This window comes from Anser anser (genome assembly GCF_964211835.1).
Source record: "Anser anser genome assembly, chromosome: Z".
Classification (NCBI taxonomy): Eukaryota; Metazoa; Chordata; class Aves; order Anseriformes; family Anatidae; genus Anser; species Anser anser.
The window spans coordinates 79,062,651-79,077,608 of NC_139723.1; the positions used below are offsets into that span (position 1 = coordinate 79,062,651).

Genomic DNA, 14,958 nt, shown 5'->3' on the forward strand with positions numbered 1-14,958 from the left:
GCACTTGAATCTGAGATTACAAAGAGCCATGTGGCTTTACCACCACCTTTCAACTGCTGTAGTGCCCCAAACTGAGTGGAAGGACTACACAGCTCCCAGTTGGTTTATCATCATTATTTCCCATTTAAAATATCATATATACTTCCCATATCGTATGTGAGTAATATATTCCAGAATAAGGGACCTCCTTCCTCTTCTGACCTGCCAGAAGCAAGAAGCCTCAAGTGTTTGACTGTTTGTCTCTTTGTCTGTAGCAGATCAACCAAGACTTGAACATCCAGCTGCTAAAGGATGGGTACCGGTTAGATGAGATCCCAGATGACGAGGACCTCGACCTAATCCCCCCTAAATCGGTCAACCCTACCTGCATGTGTTGCCAAGCCACCTCCTCCACCGCCTGTCACATCCAGTAGTGAGGCCGGCAGGCTGTGATCAGTGCTTTCCACTATAACTGTAAAACTTAACAGCCATTGCTTCCTCCTATGGTAGGACGTGCACCTCTTTGTGTTCATGGAGCCAGGAGAAACCAAAAAATTCATTTTATGATTGGTTGATAAGTTATTTTAAACTATGGTTAAACAAAAGAGTTAAACTCGAAGTGCCAGGCGGTGCCTGGCAGAACTGACTGGTCCAGGGAGCGGATGCAGAAGGGCCCAGAGATACTTCTGGGTTTTTGTAGGCACCAGAGATGTTTTGTAAGGTGTCAGTTCCAGAATGGGAAGGATTGGATGGGGCTGCAGTTAATCCTACCCTCTAAAAACAATCCATTTGCAAGATCGGGTGAGTGACGTGTCAGGGGGGTTTACCTGAGGTCAGTTCGTAATTAGTTCACTAAGCCTCATTTGCCTGCATAACCAAAATTACACCATGACCAGGGCACAGGAATGGCGATGGAGCTGGGCATCCTTTCTTACAGCAAGTCTAGCCAGGAATAACATGACACAATGTATTCACTTGCAGAAAAGGCAAGATGGTGGCATTTCACTGTGAGTCAGTACTAGCTAGAGCTGTGTCACACACCCAATGCAATCTACCCTTAGCACCACATTAAATTATCACCAAACACATCAGATTTGATTTGCAATCCATCCATACTCTCAGTAGATTCAGTCCTTGCCTGAGAATACCAGAATCATGAATTCAATTCAGTTGAATACACTGACTTCAGCTTCTACTTAATTCCTGCGAGAGCCATCTGCTTCCAAAAATCTTAAACTTTGTTCAACTAAGAAAAAACGAGTCCTGCATAAGACAGGACTGGAGCTGTACACTCTGAAGGTCAGTGCTTAAAAATGCTAGTTGAAGAAAGATATTTTTTAGAGCTCGGCTGTTGGTGCTCTTGACAGTACATCTCTTGGTGCCTATGGGAGAGATTTGTTAATGTGCTGGTGTCAGACTTTAGGGGAGTTTTCAGCAACAGAGGGATTATGAGCAGATTCAGCTGAAAAAAGCCGTGAGAGGAAACTGTTTATTGCATCTCGGCTCCCTGGTGCACCAAGCTTTGTCTGTTAGAGCTGTCCCACCTCAGGAACAATTATGTTTATTTGATGCTGGAATAGTCAGGAAACCTGGTGTTACATTAGATTTCTGGACTGAATTGCCAGTTTACCAACAGATTGTTTTAAATGCAAAATCATGCCTAGAATTAGGAATATGTCCTTCCCCTGTTCGGTTTTACACTGCTGGCTTCAGAAGGCATGGGACTCAGGTGATGGATGGGCTGGCATCTTTCTCTGAGGTGAAATCTTTTGACACAGCCACAACTGTGTCTTTTCCTGCTTAGCCAGGAAGAAAGGCTGCCTGCCTGCCTTGCATCAGCGCTCGCTTTAGAGCCTGGTGGAAAGAAGAAGTGAAGGCACTTCTGTTTCCGATCAGAATTCCCCTGAGCCACGAGAAAGAGCCTGATTCCACCCGGAAGTACAGATCCCCTGTATGAAATTTGCACATCATGAGCTGACTCTTTAAGAAGTTCTCTCGGTGATGAGGAGGACAATTATTTAACATCATGCGTTTTTACTCTGTGCAGTGCAAGGCATGATGTCATCTGCAGCATGAGCAAAAGAGCAGGCATGCAGGGCTCCTGGGCTTTATTATTCAGCAGCTAGCTGCAGGCAACCCTGAAGGCTGTGTTTGCCCCCTCCCCAAAACAGGGACTGTTGCCCTGTCTGCCAGGGAACAGAAAGAGGATGGAGCAGACTTGTTTACTGAGCATCTCTGCCTCCTTGTGCAGAAGTGCTGGTTAACTTGCCAGCTCCTCTAGGGAGAGAGTGTACCTCTATTGAATTCCTCTCACTTTCTCATCACCTGGCAGTGCTGAGGGGGAATATTTCAGAAGTGTTTCTAAAGAAGCACAAAGCTTCAGCTCCCCAATTCCTTGCTTCTTCTTTTGTGTGCCAGCCTTCCCCTCCAGTGCTAGCTCCGGTGTGAGATTAGCAAGTTGTCTGCAGTGGGGAGAAGAGCTCTAACAGCACTGTGTGGGAAGAGAAGGTAAAGGGAGGAAAAGCTCATGGAGTCTTTTTTTTCAGATGGGGAATGTAGTCAAAGCCTAACAGAAACCCCGTGGTCAAACTAAATCCTATAGGACGTGGCCAAGTCTCTTTAAAAGTGCACACTTCTAAAGCAGGAGGTTGCAGTTCAGTGTTGGTACCATGCAACATCCCCATTGCGCTTATCCTCCTGGGTCGGTGTCTGTGCCTTCCAGGCAGGCTGCACACACTCAGCCTTTCCCACAGGAGCATTTTGGTGAGCCTGCTCAAGCAACGAGGTGTCTGTTTCTGTTGGTTAACCTTGGCAGACTGCACATCCCACAGATCTCCATCAAACCACCTTTGTCTTGGGACAAAGATGGAAGGAGACCTGCTGAGATTGTGTCTCCCAGGGCTGTAACTTCCCCTCTGAAGGACAGAACTTCCCTATAACCACTGCTAAGTTCTTTCATTGCCCGTGTTGCTGTTTTTTGCCTGCTGTGTGCTCCAAGGCATTCCCCAACCCCACAACCCTGCAACCGCCCTCCACCATTTTCATTGTGTGATGGGCACCTGCTTCCACCATAACCCCTTAAGGTCCCTGGGAGGGAACTACTCATTTGCACATGTGAGGGAGGGAAATGAATTTAAATGTGAACTAGGCCATTGCTTCCTCCAAATACAGACAGAAGCTCAAGCCAAGTGTTTTTCCCTCCTCACAGAAGGAGCTGGTTGCACAAATAGCTGGTTTGGCACGACAGTACAGGACCATAAAATGGCAATTTTTTGGCTTCTCCTCTCTATGCTTTGTGTTCATATATTTTATTAGGGGATTAAAGTAGAAAGGGTGGGGAAAAGTAGTTACCTGTGTAGGGTCATTATCAGGAAGGCTGAATGGATTAAGGCAATGCACGTGTGGCTATCATAGAAAACTGACCACTAACCCTTCTGAACTGCAGCCCCTTAATCAGGTTATGACCATGGGGCATGTTTGTTGGCTCATTACAGTTTATGATGGACAGCCCAGCAGTGTGTGTTAACAGCAGATTGGCTTGGCTCTCCCTGTCTGGTCTTGTGTTCAGACCTTTGTTTTGGCCAGGTTTTCCTTGTGCCCTCACTGGAGGTTGTGGGGGCTTCCCAGGAAGGAGTTGGTTGTTGGTACATGGTTGTTCTGGCGCTGCTCTCCTTATACCAGCAGTGTATCTGCTGCCATGGCCTGGAGAAGGCAAAAGCAAACAGCACAGCCCTTGACTCTTTGTTGCAGCATTAGAAAGCCCTAAAATCTGCAGAGCTGCTGGGTACTCTCCGAACTGCAGGTTGCTTGCAAGAAAGCAAATCATTCCTTGTTCCAGTCTTTGCACCAAACCATACGGTCTTCTCAGGCTTTATTTTCAGTCTGAAGTGTACAGAATACCAGGGGGAGCAGCGCCGTGGAGTATGAAAAACTGCATTACTGCCCATCTAAATTACCACGCAAATGGGATAGCTTCCTTATAGTGATGCTGGCACCTCTAACAAAGGAATTTGCATTTGGTGCCTCCTAAAGCCAGATTGGCTTTTTTGGCTAGGATTTTAAGTAATTTTAGTCACCAAATTATCTGAGTTTGGGCAAATCATTTCCTCTTATCAGGTGTTAGTTTAGCCCTTTCATGTGAGCTGGCTTTGGACTGCAAGGTCTCAGCACTCCCTTCTTATCTCTCCAGTCAGTCCGCAAACCCCCCATTCCCAGATGTCCTTGTGAGGGGAAGTATCCCCCCAGAGTCGAGGAAGGGTCCTAGATAGCATGGTCTATTCTGCTTTTCCTGCGGTTGTATAAATAACCTTTAGTTGAAGGAAGGCTGATGTCCAGGTGACCATCCCGGAGGCTCATTTGATGTCCTGTCAGACATATTTTGAAGCCGACCTTTGGAAGAGCCACTGGATCATATCTGATGTTGCTGCACATCTACCCCCAACGTGTATATTCGGCTGTCAGGTCTACTCTGCTCTTCTGGCCATCGTGCCTGCAGATGCCTTGCGATTGCAAAAGCAGGCAGCCAAGCCTGCTGCATAGACTTCATAAGGGGCTTGGGGGTGCTGTGCCCACCCACAGACAGGACAGACTCAACTGCTTCTGGTTTGGCTCTCCATCTCCTTTCCCAAAAGGAGACAGCTGCTCTGCTCAGCTGTGTGCTGGCTGACACATTGATCTGAGATCCTGAGCAGAAACCTTCCCTCTCCATGCAGAGTCTGTCCTCAGGCTGGCCTGCAAGCTGTACAACGGCGTGCAGGAAGCTTGAAAAGTGCAGCACCCTGTATGTGACTCAACAGAAATATGAAGATGCTTTTGAAGGAAGGAAAGACCCAGCTGGGCACCAGATGGAACAAGAGAAGAAAAACAAGCAATAACTGGAAAGGTTGCCAAGTGCTGCCTTGGCCTAGGGCAGATCCCAGTCGTCCAAGCTAATCTATCTCAGTGCAGTGCTGATACCAAGCAAAGCTTGTTTTCAGATGCATACACCAGATACACCGTGTCCCTGAGCTAGCACTGCAGCCAAATACTTCTGCAGAGAGTCTGCTGGACCATCAGCACACAGAAATGAGATCTGGGGTCCCTCGCTGCTTTTGGCATGTGTATTTGCTCCAACCCCAGGCAGGTCACGTCCCCTCCTGACATCCATTCCCTTCTGCAGCGCAGGGGAGAAACCTGCCTTCCCCAGCCACTACCACCCCGCATGGATCTTTTCAAGTGTGTGGCAGGCACCATTGATAGGACAGCTCTGCAAGCCAGGTGCAAAAAGCAAGCTATAAAAGTTTTACACATGTTTTCAAAGTTCTGCAGAGGATAGCAACACAACTCTCCTTTCCCTCTGTTTACCAGCGTCCAGTGTTGCTTGCATATGCCAGAAGGCTGCAGGGTGAGCTTAGTATAGAGATTAAACAGCTCTGGGGGCAGATGTTTGGCAAGGGGTTGTTTCCCAGTTATTTGGCTGCTGGCTCGTGCACCGCTGGCTACTTGATACGCAGGCTGACACAGGGAACGTGTAAGAAGAATTGGTGGTCCAACAGCACCATCCCCTGATAGCAGACTTAAGGAATTCAGGAGTGCAAGTGGATTTCCAACTCAGACAGTGAATTTTAATTGGGTGGAAGAGATCACTGAAGGGCTTATCTGGGATATTCCCAAGGAAGTTTCATGCTTTTATATTTAGCATGTATGTAATGATCTGAGGCACTTGTGTCTGAGCTCTTCCTTTATTTTTCCATTCTTCCTTGACGTACTCACACAGTATGGCCACTCTTACCTAGAACAGAACAGGCTTTGTCACCTGGCTGCTCAGCAAGCACAGGCTGCATGTGCCACCCTGAACATACCCTGGCTTTGGCCTCTGACACCCTTCAGAGCTGACTCTTCACAACTCACTTCTCTTTCTAGTTCTCATGTCTCAGAAACATCTGCAGAGATGGGCAGAGTGCCACAGGGGAAGCTGGACTAGGCTGAGCCTGAAGGGCAGGCACGGGAAGCTCTGCATTTTAAGGTGCTTTTCACCTTAAGGAGGGCAAGGCATCCTTGTCACTTCTTGTCGAGGCCTTCTCGTGCGAGAGGCTGCTCCAGACTTGAACTGCACCTCACCAGACGAACGTGCCTGTTACAGAGCCACACAAACCCTGAAGCAGAAGGGCCAGAGACTTAGAGGAAGAGATTGGGACCTGGGACTACACACAGAGGGTTAATGACAGACTAACCAGGTGCAGGTTTCTCCGTGGGGCTGGCATCCCAATTTTCGCTCACTGTGTTGTGCAGATGAGCTGTTGCATCACTTCCCAAAAATACAACTATGTCCCCTCCTTCAGCCTTGACACCGATGGCAGTCCCAGGATCACAGCAGCCTGGCTGAGCACTCCTCCGACAGCTTGCTTGGAAGGCAAGGGCCAGGGATGGAGATGACATGGATCAGAGCACCGTGGCCCATGCAAGCATTCAGGCAGCCACAGCACGGAGCAGGACATCACTGACTTTCCCTGGCGCCTGCGGTGAGCAGCTCTTCCCATTACTTCCCAGACCCAGTTGCCAGCAGAAACTGGTGGTGGGTCCGAGGCTTTCTTTTTCTGTAAAAAGCTGCTTCAGCAAAAGATGGATTTGCTCCTGGAAGGAGCTCGCCTGGCTGATCGTGCCTGGTCTGTGAGGCAGCCATTTCCATAGTAACAAGTGGCGATAGAGGCGGTGGGATTACATCAGGGAGGGAAGGTACAAAAGAAGCCTCGTTTAAATTTGACCGTCTCAGGCGTGGCACTGGAAACCAGCACAGTAGGCACCAGGAAAAGAAAAGGCCACCGAAAGGCCAGGCTGAGCTAAGTCCTGTTACACGCCACGATGTTTGCCCTCCTGGAGCAGGATTTCTCCCCACGCTGCTCATTCAGCTGCCCCGGGTCAGGTCTCCAGAAAGCACTGCTCCGCCCCGACTGCCTTCTCTTTTCTGCACCAGTTCCAAAAAAGCTGCCACTGCATTTGTTACTCATCTTCCTCAAGGCTGCATGATCTGGGAAAGGCAAAGTTTATCGGGAGATGTGATACAGACCCACAGGGAGCTGGAAAATTTGGACAAGCTCTCCTCTTCACAGCAGCCCTTCTGGTTTTTATCACTTCTGCCTCCTTCCCCAGCTCAGATTTCTCTGCTCTGTTTCTTTGCATGGGGAAGCTGGCTGGGATAGCAGGTGTGTTCGGCTTGTCGGTGACAAACCCAAGGCAAACATCAGACCAGCAGGAGACCCAAGAGGTATGGTGGTGGGTGAGCCGGCGAGCTGGACGGGATTTCTCTTCACCCACCCGAGTGGCCAGGGGAAGGCCGTGGGGCTGAGGGTCACCTGAGCGAGTTTAAAACCTTGGTGTGAGCCATCAAGCCCAGGTGGGTGCCGTCACCCTTCTAGCATCAGCACTGTGGGCACACTGGGACCAGAGATCCCGGTCCAAGACCTGTCTGAGCCCGAGACCCATGGGGCGGCACAGGTGGAAGTCTGTCGGTGGTCCCCTTCTCGGCTGTGAAACACATGGGTAGGGGCTGTGGTTCTGCAGGGAGAACAACTCTTGCAGAGGATGAAGTCTTTGCAGGGGGGAAATTTCAGGAAGATATTTCCCCCCGCCCTCCCTTTTTGCACGTTTTTAACCATTTTAACCCCTTCCACAGGCATTACTGAACCTTAATAAAGAAGGAAACAAAGCACCATTAAATAGTTTTCTGAGGGGTTCTGAAAGCAGGCGCTGCTTGCATGCGGAGCTGGTCTGTGTCTACCGTGTGACTTCCAGACCTCATGGCACATCCTGTAACTGAGTCCCCTGGAGTGCTGCGCGGGGACTAGGGTGGGAGAACCAACACTGACCATCACGTCAAACATCACGTCCCAAACTAGAGAAGGGTCAGATAAGGGAAGGGGGGAAAGCAGCAGCAATGATAGAAGTATAACTAGTTGTCACAGGTAAACTTGGGTATCCGTGTCCAGTGGTTAGTTCTAGAATCGCAAGCCTTGTTATATTGCACACGTCCTCCTTTCACTCCTCTTTTCTCAAAGCAGGCATCGTCTTTTTCTTTTCTTCCCCCCCTTGAACTTGTGATGAGCAACAGAGGCAGTTGCACCAGAATGACTCTCAGCCCAGTTCTGCATCCCCCTCTCCCACCCAAACCCGAGGCAGTCCGGACAGCTGTTGGCCATCACAATTCTTAATTTTTGGTAACTCCACTTGGATTTCTTTCCTTTTGTACCATGGCTTCCTCCACAAGCACCCCAGCAGGGCAGCACAAGAGGCTCTGACCATGTCCCAGGAAGCTTCTTTGCCCCTGGCAGCACCTTGCAGACTTGCACCTTACTGGGAACGTACTGGGTCGATGCTGGTGAGATCTGGCACTGCCAATCTTGCGTACGTGGCAGCTGATGGGAATCCACCGGGAGAAGCTGGCAGGAAGTGGCTACTGTCCCTTTTCTTTTCAATTTTGAGGGAGAGGGGGATTTTTTTGGCATTAAGATTTTTGTCCACCTTCCAGTGGCCAAGTTCTGGGCTGCATTAATAATTGGGGTTGATTGGCTGTCCGGGCAGGTATGGAGCTTCACACCAGCTTTGATAGCAAACGTCACAGCTGCATCTGCAGCATGGCTGCAGGCTGGGTTTCTCCTGTGCTGGCAATGAGCAGGCTGCGCTTCCAGCAGGCTCCAGATAACCCAGCAGGTGGGGGGACAGCCCTCTTCTGAGTCCGGATCAAGTCCGAACTTCCATTTCATGTCCTCAGCTTGAAAGAAACTAAACCCAAACAAATGCTGCCAAGGTCTCCTTCCATCGCGCAGTGCCTGGCGCCCAGGGGAGGGGGTGGCGGGAGGCATTTGTGGGTCACTGCAGATGGGATCCTTCTGGGATATAGTCAATGGAAATGCCTTTCAGGAGAGGCCTCCCAACCTTTGTGTTAATCTCAAAGCAGGAGATGAATTTCTGGCTGTCCTTGCATATAGTGAAACATAGCTGAAACAGCCAAATGCAAAGTAGAGTTAAGTGTAGGGTTTGACCTGAATAACCTTTTAATTAGGAAGATAAATTTGTTGTAGCTTGACCTTAGTCCATGTTAGGAACCTGCTAATCATTTGACATGCAGAGTGTATTAATGCTGCACTTAACTTGGCCATTGGTTTTATTATCTGGTTTTGGGAGTTTTTTACTCCTGAAGCATCAATCTGCATCTTGTACGGATTCTTTTTCTTTCTTCCTGTTCAGAACATGTAGCACACTGTTGTACTTCTGTTCCCGTCCGCGTAGAGTATTGCCTTAAACAGATCAGTTGTGTTGTGGTTTGTTTTGGGTTTTCTTTTTTTCTACCATCAGTTTTATGCATTAATTTATTTTAAAAGTATGTTGTTTTTGAAAAAAACATGAAGCGTATAATATTTTTTTTTAACATTTCCATTGCAGTATTTATCATTGTTACTGTTTGTGTGTAGTGTAACAATTAATGATATTAAAAAGCATACATATGAAAACCAGCCTGCCAGCCTTTGTCACTGGAGCGAGCCGGACAGCTGGGTGGGAGGACACGGACAGCACCACCTCCTCTGCAGCCCCAGCCCTCGCTGAGCCTGAAACCACGGGTGGACAAGTGGATGGGGAGCAGGAGATTTGTACTGATGTACCCTTGCTTGGCCTCCAGCTCAAGGAAAACAGGAGCTCTCCTGGGAGCGGGGTGGCCTCTGGGAGCCCTCTCCGAGGATGGAGGGATTTAGGAAGCCAGCCGTGGCCTTCCCCATGAGGAAGCTGCTCAGAAAACTGCTCCTCTCCTCGTGACGCCCTGGCTGATGGGCTGTGTCTGCAGAGGCAATCCCACTGCTTTCCAGCCCCCGGTTCCCTCCCGCCCCCATCGCTTTGCCTGTGCTTTCCTTCCACCCGTCAGCCGATGATTTAGGGCTGCCAGTGACTAATGGAGAGGAGCCGGGCAGTGAGCCCAGGACCCCTGAGGGAGGTGCAGCAGTGCCACCAATGCCTCAATACCGTCAACTGCTGTTTTCCTGCCAGTAACTAATGCAAACCCGTGTGCAAGAGACTCACAACATGAATTTATCCCATTAAAGAGCAAGCCACAGCCCCTTTTTTGCCCCACCGTGTCCACCCCACATGGGACAGGCAGGTTTTACCCAGCTTCCGGGAGGGATGAAAATCGGTGGCATCTTGGGGAGCCTCAGGATGGAGGTGCCCAGGGCAGAGGGGTCCTGCTTGGCATCTTCTGGGCAACAAGCACACGTGGTTCATGTAAATCCCTCCCCGGGTGTAACCCAGCTGATGACACTGAGCTGGGTGAGGATCGCTCCCTTCACCAGCCCTGCAGAGCCCACTGCAGCACTCGGGATAGCGAACGAGCCACTCACAGTCACCCAAATCCAGCTTTTTAATGAAACGGGAGAGAGGTCCCCCGAGCAGGCAGTAATTCCCCTGGATACCCCAAAATGACCAATCCGTGCCACAGTCCAAGTGGGGAGCCCCCTGCCATGCTGCTTGGTGGTGGCTGCAGCGGCGTGGTGCTGCTCTGGGATTTCCAAGGAAATACGGGAGAGAGAGGCTGGAAAGGCAACAATTACTGTGATGCCTGGGAGTCCCGAACCTTTCACAATATCTTGACCAGGACCTGCTGAAATTGTTCCCTACCCTTGTTAATCTAAGTGCCTGTGAGAGGGGAGGAAACCTGGGGCCAGGGGGATGCCCATGGCAGGAGGGAAGGAGGGAGGATGGGAGGGGTGCAGGGACGGGTCGCTGTGCCCTAATCCAGGACATGCTGTCCCTGGAGGCACAGCCATGGCACAGAAAGAGACCAAATCCCCCGTGCTGCCACACTGTGATGTCACTGATGACATAAGCACCACCAGAAGCTGGTGGCACCGGGGCCCCATTCCGTTTCCACATAGGACCACGTGGGCTGGGAGACCCCAGCCCCGTGCAGTGTTGCTGAGCCCCCCCAAGACCCACCAGGACTCAGCACCCCTGTGGCCACAGCACCATGTTCCTCTTCGCCCAAAAACACAAGACCCCCGTCAGCACCTACACCGACTCCTACCGGCCGCCGTGCACCTTGAAGAAGTCGATCCATGAGAAGGCCCCGCCGCAGCAATGGAAAGAAAACAAATTTGTGACCCAGGTAAATACCTCGGGGTTTCTCCCCCAGCATGGGGGAGGTGGATGGGGGCACCTCGCTTTCTGTAACAGAGGGGGTTCGTGTTCCCGGGTCAGCAAAGTGTCTGACACCCCATGGCCCGTGCTCGCTGGCTTTTTGTCCCCTGGGCTTGGTGTGTGCCTGTGGGGCTGCACCCCGGGGTGGCTTTGGGCTCACAGGGCAGACAAGCACAAGCTCTCACACATCGGCCCTGTCCATCAGTAGGTTTCAGAGAGTATCCTCTGAGGAAGGGGAAACTGAGGCAGTGGCAGGACACCGGGCCACAAGGTGACACAATGGTGACAGGGGACAGATTGGGAAGCTCTGGGAGCTGCCCCAACACACAGCCCCAAGGCTCCAGCTGGGAGCCCTGTGTGCCAGCAGGACCCCGTGAAGTCCTGAGTACGGCAAAACCTCTCCCAGCCCTGCTCCAGGACAGACCCCTGAGCCGTGGCCTTGCCGCAGCAGGGTCCGTGTGTGCCATGGCCGTGCTGCTCTCACCACGCAGCCTGACAAGCAGGCAGGCTCCGATGTGAAGGAAGCCACATCTCTTGCAGCCTCGTTAGCACATGCATTGTAATTAGAGAGCCAGCAGAGGGCATAGAGATGGATGTCACTGCTGTGTGGGGACAGAACAGGCTCATAAATGCTGCGAGACCCCAGCCCTCTTGGTCTTTGCCAGCTGTAGAGAATCAGCTTTGTCTCATAACTCCCCTCCCTACTGCTGCTGGCCCCATATACAGTGGCCCTGGTGCACCCACCCCAATCTCTGCCTTACTGCGAGCCCCGATGCCCAGGAAGGCAGGTGCTGCCGTGTCACCTGGGCATCTCTCCCCGCTCTCTGCTGTCTCTAGGGATTAACGATGCCCCAGGAGCAAAATCCAGCAAGCCAAGGTCAGCCCGAGAAGCTGATTAAGGCAGCGATGCAGGAGTACTTGTACAGGAATGCCATCGACCCCACCGCCTACTGGCCCGAAAAGTACTGGCTGACCAGGCCTGAAGGTACCACAAGGTCCCATCCCGTGTCACACAGGGCATGTCCCCAAGGGCCACAGAGCAGGGAGCTGAGGATGCCGGTGCAGCTCTGTCCATCCCTCCTTTTGCATCCCGTGTTCCCTTGGACAAAGGGACACTCACTCAGCATCTGCACTCGTGGCTTAGCTTAGGTCACAAATCCCCATCCCCATCCCCATCCCCATGTTGAGGTCCCCTGGGCTTGCTCCACTGTCAGTCTCCCAAAACCTGTGGTGGTTGGTGATGCCTGAACACATCCCTCTGGGCATCCCATGACCCAAAGCTGCATGCAAAGCAGCAGCACCTCTGAAATAGCCCCGAGCCCATGGCGTTATGTCTGTGGGACGTGGGAGGCAGTTGGGACACTCCAGCCATATCCCCACGGCCTATCCTAGCCCCAAAGGTGGCTGCGCGCCCCATGGGCCACCCCTGCCTGTCACCTTCTCATTGCAGAGAAGTACAACCCGATTTTTGTCAACGAGGACAAATACATCACCTGGAGAGCAGGTCCCTACAACAGTGCAGCCTGGAACAAGTACAGCACCTACCTCCCCCTTCCACCCAAGGTAGGGTCCGGCCACCCTTCCCCCCAAAACTGCAGCCCCCTCAGGTGCCACCAACACCTTGGGCTCTGCACCGCAAGGGTGGCAATGCTGCAAGGGCTGTGATCGCTCCCTGCAGGAGAAGACGATGGAGACCTACCTGCGCAGCATACCTGTGCCATACCCTCCGAAACCCACCTGCCTCAACCAATACGGTAACTGCCCTCACCCGGAGCTCTGGCTCTCGCTGTGCCCATGCCGTGCCGGTGGCTGTCCGGGTGAGGAGCTGCCTGATGAGCTCCTCCTCGCCCCTTATCCTCGCCGTCCTTCTGCTTGCAGAGCGGGAGGTGGTTGCTGACGTGCTGCGCAGGCTGTCACGGCTCTCGCCACCGTCCCTGCAGCCCATGTACACCACGTCGGGGAGGAGACCCTTCCAGGGCTACTACAGCCCCTGCTCCGGGCGCCACTACTGCCTGCGGGGGATGGACTACTACGTCGATGGGGACACCGCCATCAGGAGGCATCTCAACACGCTAGCAGAGAGGACTGTAAAGTTGGGTTGAGATAGGATGGGAAGGGTGGGATGAGTTGGGTTGGGACAGGATGGGGTGGGATGGGGTGGGATGGACATGGCCTCCCTCGTCTGCAAGGCCACTGAACACCCTGCCTTCCATGCCTCTTGCAGGAGCATCCCATGCTGCAGTTACAGCCCCACAGCGACGCTCTGTGTACCTTCACATCACCCCCAGCCATCGTACCCATACAGGAGCCCTAGGTATGGATGGGTTCTGTGAGGGACTGCTCCGGACAAGGGCAGGGTGCCCCAGGGTAAAGCCTGCTAATGTCAGCCACTGGGTCTCTTTTCATTAGGGTTTGATGCAAAATTGCTCAGAGGATTGTTCTGTGGGCTATGGTGCAGCCTGCCTGCAAATGGCTTAGCATTTCCCAGACTTTGGGGCCACATTAGTGTTGCCTGTGCTGCTCTTGTGTTTTCTGTCATTGTCACTTGCTCATCTTGGGACACAGTCCTGGTTCCACTGCTCTTTATGCAGTAATCAGCCCAGTCCTTCACCCTCTGCAGGCCCAGCAGCACCTTTTAATCCCCACATGTTCCCTTTTGGGATCCCTCCATTGCTGAGGCAGCTCTTACCCTGGAACAGCCCTCGGGAAGCAGCAAGGGGAGAGGGGAGGCTGTTTATCCAGCTTAGTCATCCCTGTGCTATGACATCAACTCCCCACCGTCCAAAATTAGGAGTCAGGCTCGTAGAAAACGTGTGATTGGCTTTAAATTCCTGAGAGCAGAAACTGAAAGCAAATGGGAAGAACAAACAGGGCAATGAGTTCCCCATAGACATCCCGATGTCTGAGCCTTGGTGAGATGTTTCTCAAGGTCTTCTCTGCTGAGAAAGAGGCAGATTTTCTTGTACTTGCATGGCTCTGGAAATGAAAGTTTGAGGGAGATGACAGTGCAAGGAGCGGGAGGTGGCAGCGTGAGACCTGCTGGGAGCAGCTCGCTCAGGTGGCAGCACCAGGGAGCTTTCTGCCCAGCCTTGGCTTTGGCCTCACCACCCAAAGACACCTCTAGAGAGAACAAGGGCAGCTGCATGCTCGCTGCTCGCCCCTAAGCGATGCCAGCATCCAGCACCGGGGCTTCTGCTCTTCTTCCTCACCTGAGTTTCATCCTCCCTGTGGCTGACAGCACCACGTATCTACCCCCAGGTGGGACACGAGCCACTTCAAGAGGATGGGAGGAGTCCAGCGAGGCAGCTACGACATCCACCCTGAGTTTTCCTCAGAGGCTTACTCTGCCCAGGAGTGCTGGTGAAGAGCAAAGGTGGGCTTTCATTAAAACCACTTTGGGCAAACCGCTCCTGTCAGCTCCTTTCCTACAGCCTTGGGACGGTCACTGGAGAGGGGAGGTGGGATAAAATCCGGCGGCTGCTGCCTTGGGGTGCACTGGAACCGATCTCGGGGGCCGGTGCCAAGACCCAAGCACGCGGGGAGAAGCTCTGGGAGCACAGTGACTCCACCAGAGGGAGAAGCAGCAGCCGCCCATACAGGGGGCTCGGACGTGTTTGCTTTCACCCAACTACCCCCACACGGCCACCAGCCCACCGGGACCCCCGGCACGGGGCTAAGCGAGCAGGGGGCGATCTGCAAGCGGCGTGTCAGTAATGATTGCGTGCCATTAATAAAGGAGTGCAGTCAATTAGCGAAGACCTGGGAGCTCCTGCACCCCCTGGCCCCCAGGCGCCCGCTGGGCCACGAAGGAACCAGGGG

At 52.3% G+C, this 14,958-nt stretch overlaps 2 protein-coding genes across 5 annotated transcripts in view; both read left to right on the top strand.

Moving 5' to 3' along the window:
• FAM219A (family with sequence similarity 219 member A) overlaps positions 1 to 9,464 on the top strand; it is a 104,532-nt gene extending 95,068 nt beyond the window's left edge. For 2 of the 4 annotated variants that reach the window (XM_083817843.1, XM_083817841.1), the window contains exon 6: positions 258 to 9,464. In XM_083817843.1, coding sequence (XP_083673969.1) covers positions 258 to 413 — 156 coding nt within the window. In that variant the 3' untranslated portion in view covers positions 414 to 9,464. Of the gene's footprint in view, positions 1 to 254 lie in introns of all 4 variants that reach the window. The other 2 variants (XM_083817842.1, XM_083817840.1) reach the window with 1 other exon arrangement.
• Positions 9,465 to 9,573: 109 nt separating this feature from the next.
• On the top strand, positions 9,574 to 14,920 carry SPMIP6 (sperm microtubule inner protein 6). The gene is made up of 7 exons (XM_083817847.1): positions 9,574 to 11,107; positions 11,977 to 12,124; positions 12,590 to 12,702; positions 12,818 to 12,893; positions 13,018 to 13,231; positions 13,364 to 13,453; positions 14,398 to 14,920. Exons 1-7 carry the CDS (start codon positions 10,970 to 10,972, stop codon positions 14,501 to 14,503), a joined length of 885 nt encoding a protein of 294 aa, XP_083673973.1. The 5' UTR covers positions 9,574 to 10,969; the 3' UTR covers positions 14,504 to 14,920.
• The last annotated feature ends 38 nt before the right edge of the window (positions 14,921 to 14,958 follow it).